Source organism: Lissotriton helveticus, chromosome 12, assembly GCF_964261635.1.
Source record: "Lissotriton helveticus chromosome 12, aLisHel1.1, whole genome shotgun sequence".
Taxonomy (NCBI): domain Eukaryota; kingdom Metazoa; phylum Chordata; class Amphibia; order Caudata; family Salamandridae; genus Lissotriton; species Lissotriton helveticus.
In genome coordinates, this window is record NC_136073.1 from 603,009,397 (window position 1) to 603,031,186 (window position 21,790).

Consider the following 21,790-nt stretch of genomic DNA (forward strand, 5'->3'; position numbering starts at 1 on the left):
TGGAGTTCTATCATCCCAGGGAGTATCAATAATCAAAGCGCATGGCTGTGATATAAGTTCGCCGGAGTTCTCAGCAAAATGTTTGCTGTATGAGAGAGCTCAGTGAAAAATAAGTGGCTTATAAAGAGGGTTACTATTTGGACAGTGACCTGGAGACATGCTAGCACAACTTTTAGGCTGTCCTGAACGGCAATAGCTAGTAAAATGTCTATTAGATAAACATTACTTACTTCTAGCAAGAGTTCATCAGTTATGGAGACTACCCACATTCATAATATGAGAATAATCCCAGTCCACAACTTGGACCTCGAAAATACCAATAGAATCAGCTCTTGGGTTTAACAAACTTTTCTAAAGTCAACTTTTGAAAAATTACTTTAAGAATGGTAAAAACAAATTATTCATTGGCACAGTTAATATATATAACATTTTGTTGCTTGTAGAATTTTCAGAAAATAATTCTCGTAAAAAAGCAACATCCTGGGCTATAATATGAGAAGCTGAGAGTGAGGCGCCTTTGTCCAACAAACTCCATTAGCACTTAAGATGTACCTACTTGGAAGAATTTTATGCAAAGAAGTCAAAAGATGAAGTTTGCATTTTAAGTGGTGTAGAAGAAAGCCAACCTGGGCATAGAGCATTTGGACAATTTCCAACCTATTTCGCTCCTTCCCTTCTGTGCGAAAGTGGTAGAGAAAATTGTTAATGTACAACTGGTGAAATTCATGGAGGACTTCCAACTCCTTCACCCATCTCAATCGCGTTTTAGAGCTAACCATTCAACGGAATCGGCTTTGCTCTTCTCGACCGAACTATTACGCAAGAGAGTGGATGAGGGACGGACGGCCGCACTACTGCTATTAGATCTCAGTGCGGCATTTGATACCGTCTCGCACCCCATGTTGCTCTCCCGCCTCAGGAAGGCAGGGATTATAGGGTCGGCCTACGAATGGGTGAAGGCGTTTCTCACTGACAGAAAATTCCAGGTACACTGCCCGCCCTACAAATCAGAAGTACGGGCACTAAAGCAAGGGGTCCCTCAGGGCTCTATACTGAGCCCGACCTTATTTAATCTGTACATGGAGCCCTTGACCAAGTTAGTAGAAGCGTTCGGGGTGGAGATAGTGTCCTACGCGGACGATACCCAACTGGTGGTGACACTGTCTCAACCTCCCGAAGAGGCGGCAGCTAATTTCTCGGCGTGCTTGGGGAAATTGGCTGAATGGATGAACAATAACTGCCTGTGTCTTAACGCTAATAAAACAAAACTCCTCGTGGTTGTAAAGGCTCCCTCCATTTGGTCCCTGGCATGGTGGCCACCGGAATTGGGGCCCTCCCCGTGCCCCGCGGAGCAGGTGAAGAACCTGGGGGTAAGACTTGATGCTAACCTCTCTTTCGAATGCCACACTAGAGGGGTAGCAGGCAAATGCTATGGCATTTTAAAATGCCTGCGCAAAACGCTGGATCTTCTTCCATCGACCAGCAGGAAAATCCTGGTCCATACTCTGGTCACACCCCATCTTGACTATGGAAACTCATTGTATGTGGGCCTTAGTCAAAAGGGGCTCCACCGCTTGCAATGTGTTCAAAATGCGGCGGCTAGATTGGCGCTGAATCTTTCAAGAAAGTCTTCCGGGAGCCGCGCTTTAGGTAAACTTCACTGGCTTCCGGTCCGTGAACGCGTCAGGTTCAAAACTCTCCGCTTAGCCCACCGCATTGCACAGGGGAAGGGCCCTGTCTACCTCCAAAACTTGCTATCCTTGTACCAGCCTAAACACCAGCTAAGGTCTCTTGGTTGAATGCTCTTCCAGGTGCCCCGAATCCATCGAGTAAGGATGGGGGGGGCGCTCTTTTAGGTACTTGGCCAGTAAGTACTAGAATGAGCTGCCTCTGGAACTACGGATGGAGCCATCAGAGATGAGATTTAGGCTGAAACTAAAAACGCTTCTTTTCCCTAAATATTAGGACTGTTCTGGTGCTGCGGCTATCTCTATTTGCTAGATGTGTGAGCCGGATCCTATGAGTCTACACAGCGCGGGGACACACTGTTACTAGTGTTACCAGGCGCTTTACAAATTTGATTATTAATGGCATACATAACGAAATATCTCATATTAAATACTTTCGACAAAGACAGTTTTTTGTTTCCTCTTTTAAAAAGCTTATGTGTGCACATTCCGTTTTCCACAAACAAATAAGAAAAACACATTTATGCCCAGATTACGAGTTACACGGTACTGGCACAGGGTAGACTTTGCACATTTAATACCTGTTACCATGCGGTACAACCCCGCCAGTACCATGCAACTGCAAGTTAAATCATTGGGAACGGAGAAAAACTACAGTCACAGATTTACTGTGTGGTATTCCACATGGAAATCCCTAATCTGAGGTGTTAACAAACACAGTCATTTGCCACCTGCTCTAAGCAGTTGCAGCCAAAACCACAAGTGATTTTACTGGCCGGGATTACAGATTCCATATTTAATCAGGACCTTTTTGGACAGTAGACTGTCGGATTCCAAAAATAAGAAAGCACACAACCATCATTTTGCAGTCAGAAACGGGTACCATTTACCTGAGCTCTAAAATTTAAGTGAATTGTTGAAAAGAGCAAAACAAAGTGAACATAAAGTACACTTTTAAACAAGACTGAAGATCAGATGAATCCTTCCAAATCCTTCTGCACACAAAAGGGTACATTCACTGGCGAGATCCAGCATCCAAAAACCGACATGCATAGGAAAGTGTCATGAATGGAGAGTTGGATGCACAGGATGTTGGACACTGTGCCTGGCCGCAGTCGAAGCCGTCTGGCCATGGATACAACTACTGCTGTTTTTTTTTTGTATTTTTTTTAAGATGAGAAATTCACTGAAAAAACACACTTAAAGTGCATTGTTTCAGTTAGTGCAAACACTGTAACTTTCGAAAGTAAAAAAACTAAGAAGGTCACTGAAAACATTACAGTTCAAATGACATTATAGCTTTGGATCAAAAACTAAAAAGCCGTGAAAATCAACAGTTATAATCTGCAATGCAAACCAAAAATGTTATTGTTAGTATAGCGGACCATAACTGGCAAATATCAGGGGGCTTGTGATTTGGAACCATTTTGGCATTTTAACTGTGGATCTTTCAGTGAATATTGCTTATTATAGTTAGCAATGCAATATTATCTTAAGGAATCCATTATGCATTAAAGATATCACTATTGATATCACAAATGAATATAGTACATTACAACGCAATGTATTACATCGCATGCTTTTACAACGCGGTTGTTACAACGACGGCGCTGTTAGTACGCGATGCATTTACATCGCAAGTCATTACAACGACCTGCTGTAGAGGGGTGCGTTGGACTTAGGAGTAGCATTATTTACCATTCCTACTCCAGTTTGTGCAACAGTTGGGAAGGAGTTGGAATTCATTTCCAATACCTCAGCACCCCCTACAGCAAGTCGTTGTAATGACTTGCGATATAAATACATCTCGTACTAACAACGTGGTGGTTGTAACAACCACGTTGTAATAGTCTTGCGATGTAATGACAGCGTTGTAAACGCTGTTCCCACCACAAACCCTCTCACCACTGACATTATCAATTACATCACTAGAAATTTCATATATCATCTAACCTGTGGCCAGGGCCTGTGCTCAGACTCTTAACTTACTGCGAATGAACCCAGGCCAAGTGCAGCAGAGATAAATTGAGCAAAGCCCCAAAGGGAACTAGCCCATAGTGCAAGTATTCCAGCTGTGGATACTGGGTGTGGAAACTGCATCCAATAGCATTGGGTTTGAGAGCAGGGCTTGGTATTGCATAGGTCCTACACCAAGACCTCATGTGAACTGGGGTCCCACGTACAATATTCAAAATAAGATTTTACACCTTCTTCACTTCTCCCCATTCCAGCTGCGGGTTGAATGGGAGACATAGCATTCTTAGCAAATTTGGTACAGTAATAATGACTTCTAGTTCCACAATCATTTTACCCTTTGTATAGTGCATGCTTATATTTAAATTGCCTAGGGAAGTGTGATGTGCAACAAAGTTGTCTTTTTTCATGACTCGTATGAGGTTATGAGCAGTACACTGTGGGGTAAGCTATGATTTCGTTTTAGAATAAAAATCTTAACCATAATAAACTTCAACTAAAGTTTTTAAAGACATTTAATTTTAATCTTCCGATTACCTGACCACACTTATCCTGTAACATTGGTTTTCAGTCAATGTGTCTTTTCTTAAGCATATCCCAACCAAACCAGCTTTGCAAAAACTTGGCCATGTTTGGTAGGTCCTGCACGAGCCCATGTCTAAACTTATTGTAGAGCTGGTAAAACTTTGAATATGTAATACAGAATTTAGAATGTGGGGGAAATGTATTCTCTGGTGGATTGATGCAGGAGTGGATTGGAAAGGTGTACGCTGGAGATAACCTCATGGACAGAATATACTTGGATATTCATCCACTATTTCTTTGGTGTAACCGTACATAAATCCAGTGGCATATGGACCTCAGCCATGCATCAACGGCTTCTACCACGATTCTGGGTTTTTGCCAAGCACTGTGCTCTTACCGTCCCACCTGAGCTCTAGGTGCATGGCCTGTACTGTGACCTGTCTGTGGGACCAGTTCCAATCTCACCTAAACCAATGGTGAATCAAACACATCTAAAGAAGCTGCATACAGCCATTAGCACTAACAAATGGCCTGCCAAAAGAGCTGTGATTTGTCTTCGAGGGCACACAATGTCCTCTGGAAGAAGGGTTTGCTCAACTACTAAGCTATAGAGGTGAGGGGCTAACAAAAGTGTTCCTTGGCGACTTTGGTGCCAATTGATGAATTTGATTAAATATTGCAGTGAACACATTAAGCTCACTGAACCCAGACTATTAACAAATCAAAGCTTTTCGGGTCGTCCTCTTAACTTTACCCCTCCTCCCACCACCCCAAGCTGGATCAGTTTTAAAACGAATGTGCTAGAATTGGACTTATCCTGGAAACTGTCTGCCAGGTTTTATGCATATTTGCTGATTTGTTGTCAAGTGATTAGCAAAACAACAGTTCTTGATTCTCTTCTCCAACTTGGTCCCTACTTTTGGTCCCAATCAAATCAGGCAACAGAAAGCCTTTTAAATGGTTTGATGTAAATTGCACCAAGGCCCACAATCAGCTACTGGTGACCCTTAAAAAACTCACAAAGATCAGTAAATGGTGCTTAGCTGCAGGGCTGTATATAGAACTACCTTGAGAGCCGGGAAGAAAATTATAAGAGAGGAAGCTTTCTCTTCCTTATCGCAGACCAGCAAGTTAAGAGACTACAAAGAATTTTTCGACAGCAATAAATTGCAACTACTTTGAGAAAAACAAAGATCCTGGAATTGAAACAGTGGTTGCTGCTGATAACTGGGTTGCATATTTTACGAACTTCTATGCCAACCATGATGCCCCATTTCATGGATTAATTCGACTGCCAAACTTTATAGGGAGAATATTGCGGGAACGCTTACAGATATGGGTTAGTGAACACAACGGGCTCTCGGAATTTCAAGTAGTTCTGCATCTGGCATTAATGGACCTGAGCTTAGCTTTCGACTCCGTAAACAGAACCAACTTGTGGAGCATTATATCAGATAAGGGTGTAGACCAGTATATTATCAACTTCGTTAGGGAAGTCCATAACAAAGTCACTGCCAGTGTGAGATTCGGCCATTGGGGAGACAACAACAGCTTTTAATATGTGTCCTGGCCCTTTTCCTCATTTCATTATGCGTAAACGTCATGGAGTCTCCGCATAGGAGAGTGCAGCATTCCTACTTTAATTTACACTGAGGATACAGTCATAATAGCCAGGACTGCCATTAGTTTGCAGTGTCTGCTGGACCGCTTTTGAAAATTTATGATGAGTCTGGACCTGAGGATCAATCAGGCCAAAGCACCTCATGGGCTTTGGTGCCAGGAAGGAAAGCACTGTCTTTAAAGTTAATAGCAATAAAGTCAGTAATGTCCCCACATTTTACCTTACCTGGGGCCCACTGAAGACCAGCAAGTTGCTGCTTTCTCTAAAGCTGTTGGGGCTGTCCAAAATGTTGCCAATAGACAAGGCCTGATACCCATTAGGGAACTCATGGCCAAATATAAAGCTAAATGCTGTGCAGTTGCGTGCTATGGAGCAGGAGTGTGGGTCTGGCGGGCTGGAAAGTGTCGCAAATGGTTATATTAAAAGGCTATTAGCAGTCCCTAAAAGCACAAGCTCCTTTATATGCCACTCTGAAGTCTGGATAGGGTATACCAATGAAATTATAAAAATACAACCCCTTCTTCTGTGGCTCAGAATCTGGACAAGGAGCAAAAAAAATCTCCTTTAACCAGGCCGTGTTCGCTGACTGCCTGAAACTCGACCGATGCTTAAATATCCATTGGATAAGGTATGTTTGCAACACTTGCGATAGTCTGGGCCGGAAGGATCTCTTTAGCGACCCCAGGCAGTTTGAAGGCAAGCTATCTGAAGAATATTTTCTTAGCTAGATGGCAAAGGGGGGCTAACAAACAAACTGTCCAGGCATACATGGGGATCTTCACAAATATTGGAATAGACCCATACGTAGCATGGGTGTGCAGCCAGTATCATAGGTTTCTGCTTATAAGATTCAGACTGAGTACAGTGCACTTTTTAGCTGCCTTTCCCCTCCGGGGCTCTTATTTCACAAATGTACCTGTTTGCCCCTGCGATGACCGGTCTGCACAAAGCACATTACATGTTATGCTCTTTTGTAAATATTACAGTGCACTGAGGAAATGCTATCTCTTACCTTTTTTGAAACAGGTCAACATACGACATAGTAAAGCTGTTTTTACTTATTTGCAAACACTGTCAACTGTGAAAATCTATTTTTTAACTGCTGTTCATATTCAACGTGCCTTAAAGCAGAGGGCAACTGTAGCCATGTAACAAGTTTTAACCTTTCAAATCTCAATTTCTTCTGTCTGTTTTTAGTGCTTTTATGTTTTTATTGATGATCACAACCTTTGGACAAACAAAGATTATTGACTGATTGTTTTATGTATTGATGTTTTATGTACTTTTATGGCCTGACTGGACAGAATAAAGTCAGTCTGACTGACTTGTCCCCACTTAATGAATCTGCATGAACCTTGATATACCAAGAGGAAGATACAATAATCTAAGAGACTGCTAAATGTTGTGCAGATTCTTTACTTTACAAAACTTTATTCGATTTTACAATTAAGATCATAAAAGTACAATGAGAACAATTTAAACCATGTTCAATAAAATAAACAGCAATTCATTTCTAAAATCGTCCTCAAGTTATCAGAACAGTAAACATTGTAAATGTCCCAAAATAGACGGTAACGAATACATTAGAGCCTATATTTTTTGGGGATAAAATACAGGTTATGTAACTATATAAAAATAATCTAAAATTCAGATCCAGGAGTTTCCTCTTGCCCATGCACGCCCCCCAGTAGCATGCCACTGCGTAGTAAACTAAAGGATTGGGTAATGACTTTAAAGTATAATGCTACTCGAAACTAATGCAAATTAAGCCATTTTAAAATCGGGACAGTATATTTCATACGTTCTTCTTTATAAAAACCCCAAAAAAGTTTAATGTAAATCAGACTGAGGCGACTTCCCGTCACAAGGGAAGTTTGGCAAATTAGAGTGTTTAAACCTTTTTGACGGGAAACTCAACTTTAGCAGGAGAAGGTTAAAACAAAAACTAATTAAGACAAGCATTGGCATTGCCAATAGGTCTCGCTTGTGGGACCTTATAAGTATTTAGTTTTGCAGCACAATATCCTTGTTGCACCAAGGATATTGTGCTGCAAAACTAAATACTTATAATGTACCACAAGCGAGACCTATTGGCTATGCCAATGCTTGTTTTTTTTACTTGTTAGGGGGCAGAGGAGACGAGGTGTTTAACACACAGAACGAAAAAAGTTGAAGTTAAAAAGATTCAACCGTTACGATACCCGCTCGAGGTATCAGTTTTATTTCGGCAGTGTCTTAGTATGTCAGGTAGTGATGTTAATGGTGTTATGAGTTGTGCGCTCAAACGCGATGTTAAAAGTGACTCCAAGCGAGTCACTAAGCTGTGTTAACGGTGTGCAACTCACCGGACGGGGAAAAGTTAGCAAGGTTCAGAACGATACGTCACTCGCTCGTGGTTTCAATACCATTTAGAGGAAATGCATGCAACATGCAAGTTTACTAGAAAGCTATTTAATCAGTGCAGCTTACCGAGTGTTAGGGGTAAAAAATCACCGTGCGTCTTCCGAATGTCGTTAGTTCTCTTGCGATGCATCCGGGTGCATTGTAACTGATGTTCGGATGGTGGGCGGTTTATTAGGTCTCATGACGTGTAGGGGTTGCGTTAGTAAACACAAAGGATGGTTCGTTGTCAACGGAGAGGCCTGCGGCCGGCCATGAATAATTACAAGCACATAAACAGGCATGCTGTGACGGAGGTGTGAGAGGTCTGGCAGGGAACAGATGGCTGGCCGTGAAGCAGGGGGCGGGGCAGCGCTGGGGAAGCCTGTGGGAGGGTGATTGATGCCTTTGATGTGGGAAGGGAGGAGAGCCTTTTGCGAGCCTTGTGCAGGAGAAATGAACAGATGTCCGTGAGGTGTGGGAGGAGTGCCTGATGCGCGTTCACGTGGTTCACGTGAACTTCATGAAAACGCCAGCAAAAAGCTGGTGGTTTCATGAGTATTTTCGCTACTTGAATTCTCGCTCCGCTCGATGCGCATGCGCGCATCGATAGGTCGCGAGACCTAAAAAACGTATGTTGAGTAAACAGGATGTCCACTAACTACGAATAACCACCGTCTACCAGAGAGGGAACCAGTTGATAGGTGAGGACCGACTGTTTGGTATAGTTCATCTGTGCTCTAAACTAATGGGTCCTCTTAATAAAAATAGCCACTAATTTCTCCCAGGATATTTTTTTACAGGATAGAGAATCTTTAAATAATTCTATTTGACCCATATTTGTCAGTTGCCGCTCTATATAAGCTAACCATTTAATTTTGCCGCAATTGTCTAATTTAAGACAATCTTTGATGATTTTTTGTGTTAAAGACTTGGGGGCAGATTTATGATGACTGGCGCATCCCCAGGGTTGCGCCAGTCATCCTGCGCCACTGCTCCGCCACCCATGGTGCGCCGCATTTATAATGCGGCGCACCATGGGGCAAAAACGGCACCGATGCGTGACGCATCTGTGCCGTAAAAGTGGCGCATTGCTGGAGCTGCGTCGCAAGCGCGACGCAGCTCCAGCAAGGCTCGAGGGTGCCCCAGCTCCACAATGCTGCGTCAAGACCTACGCCTGCTTCAAGCAGGCGCAGGGTTTTGACGCAGCATTGTCCTGAAAGTGACTGAGTGAAATCTCATAGATTTCACTCAGCCACTTTTAGGAGGCGTTCCTGCTGCCCCCCCTGCGCAGGAACGCCTCCTTATGGCGCAGGGCTTTACAACGTGACGCATCTCCTAGATGCGTCACGTTGTAAATAGGGCGCATTGTTTGCGCCACCGTTGCGTCAAATAAAGTGACAAGGCCTTCATAAATCTGCCCCAGAGTGTCCTGGTACCAAATAGAGCGCCAGAGGAGAACTGGAGCCAGGTTGATCGAGTCGGTAATGCAAGGTAAATCCAGCTCAATGTGAGCAATATAATTCAAATAGGATTGAGGTATGAACACTAAAGACTTAAAAAACTTATTTTCAATAGCTTGTAGTGAGTCAATGGGGGCCATGCCTCAACCTCCTGCCCCATAAGTCGCTGCAGATTTCGCTTTGGCATGGTAGATCTTCTTAATTGGGTTCAATGGCTTAAAGCCCAATTTCTATGAGAAAGCCTTAATTGCAGCTAGACTTCTCTTAAGACCCAACGCTCTTCCCTCCACTAATTGTTGCCACGTCTGATTTTTGTCAAGAAGGACCCCCAAGTAAGAGAAGGAGTCCACTATCCCAATTTTCCCCGAATCCATGTAAAAACAGGGTATATTATCATGTCTTCTCTCCCTGCTGCAATTACAAATTACTTGATTTGATTTACTTGGAGGTCTAAAGAAGCCATAGGGACACATAGGCTGAAATGAGAGTCTGGAGGCCTCTCCCTGTTCGGGCACTGAGTACAGCGTCGGGTGGGTGCATTGCCCATTGTTCCCATAATGCACCAAAGCAGTAGCGTCTGAATATAGTTGTTGTCTAAAATTGATAACTGCTGGTTCACATCCCGTCTCCTCCATTATGTACCGGAGCTTGGAGTGGGAAACACAATGAAATGCTTGCGAGAGATCCATAAAGGCAAGATAAAGTTTCCCACCCTTTTCCCCAGTGTATTTATCTACAATAAAGGAGAGGTTCAGACATTGGTCAACAGTGCCTTTTCCTTGCTGAAACCTACACTGAGCTTACATTAAGATGTTTTTCTCTTTTACCCATAGCTCCAGCCTAGATAGAAGGAGTCGGCCCATTCATTTTGCAGTTGTGTCTAGAAGAGAAATTGGCATTTAATTTTTAGGACTCCCCCTATCTCCCTTCTTATATATGGGAACAATTATTTCCAGGACCCTGGTGGGCCTATCCGGCCTATATTATTAAAGACATTAGTTAACAAAGGTACCCAAAGATCTAGGTTATCCTGAAAAAATCTATTGGGACCCCATCTGGTCCTGGTGCTTTCCTTCGAGAACAGTCTCCCAACCCTGAACAAAAATCTATTGGGACCCCATCTGGTCCCAGTGCTTTCCTTCGAGAACAGGCTCCCAACCCCTCCTTTACCTCGCCAAGCGAGAAGGATAGCCTTAGTTGGTCAGTCGGATAAGTACGGGTGGGAGACGTAGCAGATAGGGTATTGGAAGAGAAAATACTCAAAAAGTGATTGACCCAGTCTTCTTCACCCAAGTTGGTATCCAGAGAGGGCTCTCCCTTAGCCTTGAAATCGGGTGAGTTAACTAGTTCCCAAAACTCCCTGCTATTACCATTTGTGGAGGCCTGCTCGAGCTTGAGCCATATTTCCTCCCTCAAAGTTCTTTCCCTTTTCTTCCTAGCTTCTTTATACACCTTTCGGGCTAAAGAGATTTGATCCCTATTCCTAGGTTGCTTATTCAGTGCTTTGTAGAGAGCCTTCCTTGCTTGCGTACACGGCGTATGTAACCCAACCTTTAGTTTTCCTTGAGTCAAATTCCTTCTGTCGAGTAAACTCCCTTTTTATTTGGGTTAAAAGATCTCCATTTCTTCTGTCTGTTTTTAGTGATTTTATGTGTTTATTGATGATCACAACCTTTGGACAAACAAAGATTATTGACTGATTGTTTTATGTACTTTCATGGCCTGACTAGACCGAATAAAGTCAATCTGACTGACTTGTCCCCACTTGATGAATCTGCATGAACCTTGGCATACCAAGAGTTGGAGGAGGAGATGTTATTAATCACACTTGACATTACAAGTTTGTATAACTGAATCGATCATGACAAGGGGTTTGAAGCGGTGAAGTGGTTCCGAGACAAAAAAACGTTAAGATTCAGAGACCATTACATGATGCTGCTAGAAATGACTAGATTCTGTCTGGTAAATAACACATTCACATTTTCTGGACAACTGTACCAGAAAAAACGTGGGACAGCAATGGGCACGTGCTTTCCCCCCAGCTATGCACATCTTTTCGTGGGCTGGCGGGAGAGGCAGGTGGCCTAAGCAGCTCATTTAGAAGAATGGGTTACGAATGTGGTCCTATGGGCCTGTTATATAGACGACCTATTCATTATTTAGAAGGGCACCCGTGCAGCTGCTGAAGCTTATATTAGTATCCTTAATTAGAATGACCTTAATTTAGTCTTTTCAGGCAATATCATGATACAAAGGTTGTCTACTTGGACTTGGAAGCCTATGTAGATGAGAACAAACTCTTGACTAAACTATACAGGCAACCTACCACGGGAAACACTATATTACACACAGGAAGTCATCATCCCCGGAGCTTGAGAAAAAACATTTCCTACAGGGAACTCCTCTGTATCAAACGGAATTGTACTATTGACAGAGAGTACCAGACTGCAAAAGAAGGTGCACTTGCAAGATTGACCAAAAGAGATATACTAGAGGTATCTTACAGGAGGCAGTGAAGAAAGGATATTCGCTGGAAAGATCCAGCCTCCTTGTTGCAAAAACTCGTCCCAGTTCCGATAGTAACGGTATAGAGGGTCCTGCCAGAATGATTATGAGTTTCAATTCAAGCTCCCACGAGGTAGTACAGATCTTTAAGAAAAATTGGAGAATTCTTGCAATCGATAATATTCTTAAAGATGTCATTACATGAAATCCTCAAATTACATATAGACGTAGCACCTCATTAAAGGACCAGCTAGTACATAGCCATTACAGGGCCACCCCTAGACGGGAGGACCCAATAACATGATTCTTCTCGTGTCTTAGATGCAAAGCCTGTAAGAATAGCAAGAAAACATGTGATTTTAAGACACAAGGAGCTGGCAGAGAGTAAATTCAAAAATTTCAAAAAATTGATGAACTGTAATTCAGAATTTATAGTCTACTGTCTGGAATGTCCCTGTCCTAACTGGTACATTGGGAGCACAATACACCCTGCCAAGAAGATGGTCCTTGAACACATGCAGGTAACTGCAAATAAAGATCTGAGCTATCCCGTCACCTGTCCTTTTGGATTGGTACGCAATAGTAATCATGACCTACTTAGATTCTTCTGCATTGATCAAGTACAGAAAGAAGAAAGGGGCAGTGATAGAACCAAGAAACTGTGGCTATTAGAGTCCAAGTACATTATTCAGCTACACACGAAAGTCCCTTTAGGGCTGAATGATGAGGAAGAAGTGTGGGTCCATTTAGACCAGTGAATGAGATTAAATTCTTATCTCCAATGAATGGAGTATACTTATTCTTATTGGTGCTAGCAGAAATTGTTCCTCCATAGAGGCACCGAGTGGGCCCTATGTTGGGATAGGTTGCCCATTCTGGACATGATCTTTCTTAATGAGTTGATATAGGAAACTGAGCAATGTGGAGGGGAAGTTATATTTTAATGAGTGCCAGCAGCTTATTTCTCGAATATTTAGCTTCATGAAGAAATGTTGATGAAATATTTAGCCACATGATGAACATGTATGATCATAGGAATGAAGTATTTACTTTCCCAGCATGTTATTTTCCATCAGCTGTCTTTCTTTCTTCCGCCCTTCTCCAGTGTCCCAAGAAATCATAATAGTGATAATCGTGATTGTATAAATGTAGCGTATGAAGATTGCAAGTGAGACAATTGTATATTAATACAGACTAAGATATGTGAATGCATCACACATTGCTGCTAAACTTGAATCATATATTAAAAGATGGCCACCGTATTCTTTTATTCTCATGAAATGTAACTCCTGTTCACGCTGAAACATATGATTTAAAATGAGTAAAGTTGTGACTTACATTGACATTGAGGAAGGTGACATGCCGTAACACGTCTGTTAGTGCTGGCAACTGGCTAATAAAGCATTGCTTTAATTTGGACCCAGGAGTGCACTCATGGCTGGCTGCGCGACTGCGAAATGCCATAGTGTTTGTGTGTGCATATATATATATATATATATATATATATATATATATATATATATATATACACATATATATCTCCACTCGGGGAAGTTTTTAAAGGGTTTTATTCAACAACTGTGATCCCGAGTGGAGTGCCATCAATCTTGGAACTTTGCTTTTTTGATATTAAATACGTGATACTGCCTTGATCCCGGCGATGGCACCGGCTCCTGTGTGCTCCCCCTGCGACGAGGCAAGTTGTGAGGTGATATATATATATATATATATATATCCAGCTCACGGTTTCCACAAAGCTTCAACCAAAGAAACCACGCACTCCGGGGTAGCTCTAAGATATTTATTTTAGAGTTCGCAACAGACGCGTTTCGGCGCTCCGCCTTTATCAATGTTACAAACATTGATGGTTGGCGCCATGTTTTTAACAGCGTACACGTGATCATCGGCAAAACAAACAAGGGACTAAAATTCATACTCCATATTGGATGTTGTTCATAGGGTTCATTGCGTGTTGTCACAATACATAACATGATGGCATTGCTACATATTTTAGCCCATCTACGTGCTCATGGTGATCTCGAGCATAAATGGAACAAAATTAATTTCGTTTTATACTGCGCAGAAACCAAAAATTATTTTTTGCATTTCCCACATAAAATTCAATGTGACCTGTTATTACGCCGTGTATCGGCTGGAGAATGACAAGGTACATCACTGTAACTCATTGCGAGCTATGTAACAATACATTCGGTCTTCAATTTTGGGACAGAATGATGTGACATTTGAGGGCATGTAATCGCTAGATGGCGGATATAGTACAGTGATGTACCTTGTCATTCTCCAGCCGATACACGGCGTAATAACAGGTCACATTGAATTTTATGTGGGAAATGCAAAAAATAATTTTTGGTCTCTGCGCAGTATAAATATCTTAGAGCTACCCCGGAGTGCGTGGTTTCTTTGGTTGAAGCTTTGTGGAAACCGTGAGCTGGATATTTATGCGGATCCTGCGACCGCATCACGCACCCGTCAGAGTGCTCTCGGAACTTGCAGGAAATGAAGCTGGATATATATATATATGTATATATATATATATATGTATATTCACTGAAAAAACCATAGGTTTCAGCCACTTTATAGCTAGGAATCAGCATTTAAAAAACCTTCGAAATTCACTGGAAAAAAACATAGGTTTCACACATGTTATTGTTAGCTGAACATTTCACTCATACAAAACCATTGAAGTTCCCCAGTTATAGTTAGTTCAGCTAACTATAACTCGCGCGCCCGCAATGCACTGCTGATGACATCACATATTACATCACTCATGACATGGTCAGTGACATCACTCATGACATCACTGATGTCATGAGTCCAGCTAAATGTCCAGCTAACTGTAACATGTGTGAAACCTATAGTTTTTCAGTGAATTTCTAAGGTTTTTTAAATGCCAATTCCTAACTATAACGTGGCTGAAACCTCCCGCCTCCCCCCTTGTTACCGGGGGTTTATCTACTCCTCGTGTCTCCTGCTCTGTGGGAGACGCTTCGTGCTTGGGGACTGGTGAGGCAGCTGGGGACTGGCACTAATAGAGACTCCAAGCCCCATGAACCAGTGGGGCCGGTAGCGGACTAGCAGCCCCTCCCCCCTTGTTACCGGGGGTTTATCTACTCCTCGCGTCTCCCACTCCGGGGGAGACGCTTCGTGCTTGTGGACTGGTGAGGCAGCTGGGATCCGGCACTAATTGAGACTCCAAGCCCCAGGAACCAGTGGGGCCGGTAGCGGACCAGCAGCCCCTCCCCCTTGTTACCGGGGGTTTATCTACTCCTCGCGTCTCCCACTCCGGGGGAGATGCTTCGTGCTTGTGGACTGGTGAGGCAGCTGGGGACCGGCACTAATTGAGACTGCAAAGCCCCGGGAACCAGCGGGGCCGATATCGGACCAGCAGCCCCTCCCCCCTTGTTACCGGGAGTTTATGTACTCCTTGCGTCTCCCGCTCCGCGGGAGATGCTTTGTGCTTGTGGACTGGTGAGGCAGTTGGGGACCGGCACTAATTGAGACTCCAAGCCCCAGGAACCAGCGTGGCCGATAGTGGACCAGCAGCCCCTCCCACCTTGTTACCGGGGGTTTATCTACTCCTCGCGTTTCCCGCTCCGTGGGAGATGCTTCGTGCTTGTGGACTAGTGAGGCAGCTGGGGACCGGCACTAATTGAGACTCCAACCCCCAGGAACCAGCGGGGGCGATAGCGGACCAGCAGCCCCTCCCCCCTTGTTACCGGGGGTTTATCTACTCCTCGCGTCTCCCACTCCACGGGAGATGCTTCGTGCTTGTGGACTAGTGAGGCAGCTGGGGACCCGCACTAATTGAGCCTCCAAGCGCCAGGAACCAGCGGGGCCGATAGCGGACCAGCAGCCCCTCCCCCCTTGTTATCGTGGGTGTATCTACTCCTCGCGTCTCCCGCTCCGCGGGAGATGCTTCGTGCTTGTGGACTAGTGAGGCAGCTGGGGACCGGCACTAATTGAGACTCCAAGCCCCAGGAACCGGCGGGGCCGATAGCGGACCAGCAGCCCCTCCCCCCTTGTTACCGGGGGTTTATCCACTCCTCGCGTCTCCCGCTCCGTGGGAGACTCTTCGTGCTTGTGGACTGGTGAGGCAGCAGGGGACCGGCACTAATTGAGACTCAAAGCCCCAGGAACCAGCGGGGCAGATAGCGGACCAGCAGCCCCTCCCCCTTGTTATCGGGGGGATTTAACCATCTGTGGATCCCCGCGACACGGGACGCGCGCGGGCGGGCGTCAGGCTAAGCCCGGGCAAAGGGCGGGCCGTCTTTGGCCGACGGGGACCGGAGGAGGCCTGGCTGGGCCCCCCTCTGAGAACTGGTTTTTCCCGAACTCTATTGTGAGAGAGTGAACTTCCTTTTGTGAGTACCTGTAGCCTGGGGTGCAGTATATAATCTCTCATTATTGTTATTTTTTATGATGTCAAAACATAAATTAAGCAATACAACATCCAACCGGAAGGAAGTAGGGCAGCAATCACTCTTGACTTACCTCAGAGGGGCCATGGGAGACCAAGAAGAACAAATCCATATGGTGGAGGAAACAGCAACACAAGGGGGGGTGGAGAGGTGGGAGAGAAAGGAGATACCAATGGTTACATCGGCGCCGGTCTTGAGGTCCGTGGACACCCAGCCGACTCTGTGTCGTCTAGAATGCTGATGGGGAAGCGCTACCGGTAGGGAAGGTCGAGGTGGTATGACCGGTGCCAGCCCGGATCCAGGAACTGATCCAAGAGGAGCCCATGGCGCCGGCGCCAGACCCAAAGGTGCAGAACCCACAGGGCCTCCTTCTGCTGAGCCTGCGGGCCGAAAGTGTGCTGACAGACTCAGGCCACCCAAATATGGTGCACATGGCGTCATAAAATTCCTTTAACTAGGCAGGGAGAAATGCAGAGCTGACCCAGGCACATGCTCCGCAGAGCGAGGCCTAGAATGCTGAGACTCCTCCGTCTCGTCATGTGACGGACAGAGTGAAGTTGAAGCATGCTTCGACTTCTTGTGCTTTTTATGGTGCTTCTTACCTGACCTCGATGACTTCAAGTGGGAGGAATAAGACTTCGATCCCTGGAGCAGTGCTCAGACCTTCCCCTCGACCGGGAGTGGTAGTTAGATCTCCGTGGTGCCAGATGCCAGGCACAAGCAGCTTTAGGGACTGCTCCCTCAAAGCTTCCGTCACCATGGTCTGGCAGTCGGGGGACGACTTCAGGTCGTGGTCGCACTCCAGGCACCAGAGACACACCAGATGGGGTCCATGACCGACATGATGCGGTGACAGGCGCAGCACAGTTTGAACCCTGAGGTCTTCTTACTGGACATCCTACACACCAAAAAGTCTGGCAAAAAGTGATATGGGTTAGCTCTCTTCAACAGATCTGCGCTGGCTGGCGCGTAAAGAAAAGAACTGATGTCAGCGCACCAGGGTGGGCCTATATAGACAACGCGGATGTCACCACGATGACGAACCCAACACCTGCAATATCATACAGAATTGACCGAAGTTCCTCATCGGCGCGCAGGGGAACTGCCATCAAATATTTTCTGATCCAGCCTGACACCTGGAAGTTCTAAGTTAAGGAATCTGCGGCTAGATGTCTCTTTCAGGTATCTATTTATATAAGTTGCAACTCTGAGTAGCAAAGGAATGGAAAATACACACAATTTGATAGAAAGCTCACAACACTAGTGCACCCCATGACACAGCATCTCTGCTGAAGTAATTATGGCCTGGCCAACCTCCAGCTGAAGTCCCATCCATAATCAACTCCCTCCAGCCCGTCTCAAGATGAGGGTGGGTGGGTGCACTTTTCTGATGCAGCCCCCACTGCAGGTCCAGCGCTTTAGGAGCAGTCACTGCTGCATGCTCGAGCAACAAAGAAGCTGCTCCCCCAGCAGTCTGAATTCCTCACGTGGTGACTCTAACCGCTCCTGCCCGTTTAGTGACTAGTGATGACACTCTGCTAGGTGCAGGGTACACCAGCCCAGAATTACCCTCATTTAGAGCCCAAATTTGAATGTAGTCAAATTTGTATTCAACGATTGGCCACTTTTTTTGCTATCATCTACAATGTTCATTCAGTTCCAAGCATTTCAGATTAGGGGATGAGTACAAAACATTTTGAATTAGAAAAAAAAATAACACTTTCAAAATGCGAAATATAAGAGTATGAATGGGACCACAGAAATTGTAAGGCGACCAGGTGAGTGAGGGTACAAACTGAGTGGGTGTCTAGTTCAAGAGGTATAGAGTGCATAGTGGCACTGTTCATTGGTACAGTTCAGATGAAGGAACAGAGTGGGTTACATGCCCCAAATGGATGACAGTGTGGGTAGGGTAATGTGCCGAGTTGTTGGAGTAGCATAGCGTGGATGGGAGAGCTCAAAACGGAAGGTGCAGATAGATGGCGATAGGAAGCAGAGAGCAGGCGAGTGAGAGGCCACCGAGCGGTGAGGAGACATTAGTGATGAAGAGCAGAGTGGTTGAAGTAACAGAGATGGGATGGTGACTGAGGGAGATGGCATAAAGAGTTAGTATTCCAGAGTGGGTGCAGGGAACAGTGTACTCTCTCACCCAGGGTGCCCTCTGATGGACCTGGTCAGGCGGCATGGAGTACACAAGATGCACGAAGTGAATATTGCTTGGATCAGAACCACATGAGGAAAAACTAAAAGAGATAGAGAGTAGAGAAATGAGACCAGAAGAGTAGTGGAAGACAGAGTGCCAGGATGAAAAATAAAATAAAAAACGTAGTTAAATGCTCCCATTTATGCCACCAACAACCAGAAATGCAACATTATTTCAATATAAAGGTGTGTTTAGTTATTTGCTTCGAAAGGACTGGCATGACACTCGTCCATATGAATGTTGTTATGATATTCAGTGCCAAACAGAATGAAAAGAGCTGACATTACATGTGATTTAATAATACCGTACAAATATATAATATATAGAAGCAATTGGAAATATTAGACAACTGTCGACAAACAGGAGCCCTTCCTAAAAATATTAGTATCATTGTTATTATTTCCACAATTTTGTAAATGTAAAAATAACCCAGATTCCTACCTCAGCTCCTTGACAATGTGAAGAACTGATCTGAGTTTTTCCAAACCTTCTGTCTGGATAAGACAGGAATCCAAGTCCAGGCTTTCTATCTCTTTACAACACTCCAGGATATAGGCGAGAATGGTGCAGTCCAACGGTGTAAGGTAGAAACTGGAAAACACAAGCGACGAACCCTGTCCCACTTTTTCACGCACAAGTGTTTTGTTTTGAGACTCAAAAAGGTAAGTAAACAGGTTGAGGAGCTTCCTCTTGTCCTTGGCAATCCTTGCTGCCTCTAGTTCATCTGAAACTTTCTCACCCAACCACTTAATTACTTTTGTGCTTGTTTCTGTTGAGAATTTCCCCAGGTAAGTTTTCAAAACTGACGTACTCGACTGATGGGAGAGTCCAGCCATGAAGCGCGAGAGTATTTCATATTGACCATCAGAGCAGGTGCTGATCCTTTCAATTATCTTCTTAAATTTGTCATCTGAATCATCAATGTAATATAAAAGTGCAGCTAAAAACTCCTGGATGGTCAGATGAAGGAACTCATGGTTCGTCTTAGACTCAGTAGCCATAGTCTCCATCATAAAACATGACAATATTTTACCGCGTGTCACGCGGAACGTATTTAAGTCTTCAGCCTGGAAAATATATATTTGATTTTTGATTCCATGTTCAGCAAGACATCCAATCTGTGTTATTTCTTCCCTGATATTTTGTGTCGAATCATTGTGATTCTTCAAAATGTTGGAAATGAAATATACAAAAAGCTGAGTTACGGTTTTAGGTGGAGAAGAAGGACTGCCAGACTGTTTGGTAAAACAGGGTCTTAGTGCAGTGCAAGTGATCCAGCAGTAAGAAGGGTTGTAGCAGAGTGTGTACAGAATGTCTGTATCCTTAACATACCTGAAGACCTCCCGTGAAATGTCATCATTATCATAAAACTTGAAAAAGTATCGCTCCCTTTCCTTAGTAAGGAAACCAATAATCTCAGCTGTTCGGTGGAAAAATCTAGCTTCAAGTTTTTTTAAACTCCTGGGGCGACTAGTCACCAGCACAAAGGACCCCTTCAGCAGAGTTTGCCTCACAAGGCTGGCAATGATTATTCGAATACTCCTCACATCTGACGGGCTGCTACACAGATGATTGGCGCTGATGCTGAGGTCTACTGGCTGTTTACTTTCATCCAAGCCATCAAAAATAAAAAGCAGCTTTTGCGGGTCCTCCAAGATCTTTTGAAGGCCATCGCGAAGGTGAGGGTATTGCTGAAGGAGCAGATGCTCCAAGCTTAGTTCTGGATGCATCGTATTCACTTCACGCATCTTAAAGAAGAAAACAAAGGCAAATTTCTGGTAGTGTTTCTTCCCAACCCGGTCAAAGACAAACTTTTGCATCAGGGTGGTCTTACCGACACCTGCCACCCCAGTCACTATCACGGTGGTTGGCATGCGATGGGATCGGTAACACCACCGGAAGAGGCGGTTGGGAGTGATGCGCTCGAGCCCCACCTGCAGCTTTTGCTTGATATGATGCTCGTGAAGCTCCCCGGCTTCCAGCATCTCATGGCGGGCTCGGTTTCTGTACTGACGCTCTGAAATTACAACCAGCTCTACATAGCGTTCTGAGATGGGAAACCTGTGGGATTGCTTGGAACTTCCCGGTGCCATATATTCGTTGAGTTCTGATGTCTTACAGTACAAGCTTTCCTTGTGGCTTTTTTGCAAATCTGAAAAAGACGTAAAAAGTTCATTGGTATCTGTCATGATTCAACATATCAAATAAACAGCATAGTGCATACAAATATGACATATAGGTTGTCTGTTGCAAATTTCTACTGTCACTCAACTCCTGGTGAAGTAATCCGGCACAAGATCAAATTGGAATTACCCTTGCATCCTTCCATGGCCTATGCCATGATAATGCTCCACAGTGGACTAGTCAAATCTCCAGGGCAGTGAATGAGGTTTGAGCTATACACAGTGGTACTGATGAAGAAATGTGCCACATGTGGATAGTTCCAGCACCTTACAATACTATAAACAGTCATCTCTAATAATATAGGAAATAATGGTTAGGCAGGGGGTGGTCCAAGTACTATCTATTCTCTCTCTATTAAGAAGCTATCCCCCAGATTCATCAAACCCGAAATCTGCGATTTCTAAATTACGAGAAATACTGATTCGCAATTTAGAAATCGCAGAATGGGATGCATGAAAATTTGCGATAAAAAAAGCGAATCACAATCGGCCGCAATTGCCGATTGCGATTTTCCCAATATTGCATAAAATTCGCAGTATCGTCCGTTTTCCCTGTTGAAATTGCGATCTCGCAATTACCGAAATCGCAAATTGCGATCTCGCTAATTGCGAGATTGCAAAAACGGGAAGTCGCATTTCGAGCACAGTGATGACATCACAACCAGGAAGCAGGCAGTTTCCCACCCTCATTCTGCATACTGAGCCTGAAGTGGAAGCAGCACTGTCCAGAGCTCCGCTCCAGACCACCTCCAGCTCAAAATCAGGAGACACCCCAGTGCAGAAAATGTCCCAGGAAGCAACAGGGGGCAT

At 44.4% G+C, this 21,790-nt stretch overlaps 1 protein-coding gene across 1 annotated transcript in view; it reads right to left on the minus strand.

Moving 5' to 3' along the window:
* LOC144798401 (NACHT, LRR and PYD domains-containing protein 3-like) overlaps window positions 1-21,790 on the minus strand; it is a 546,600-nt gene that overhangs the window by 148,017 nt on the left and 376,793 nt on the right. The window contains exon 6 of the mRNA XM_078669258.1: window positions 19,239-20,949. Within this exon, the coding sequence (XP_078525384.1) occupies window positions 19,239-20,949 (1,711 nt within the window). The remainder of the gene's footprint in view (window positions 1-19,238; window positions 20,950-21,790) is intronic.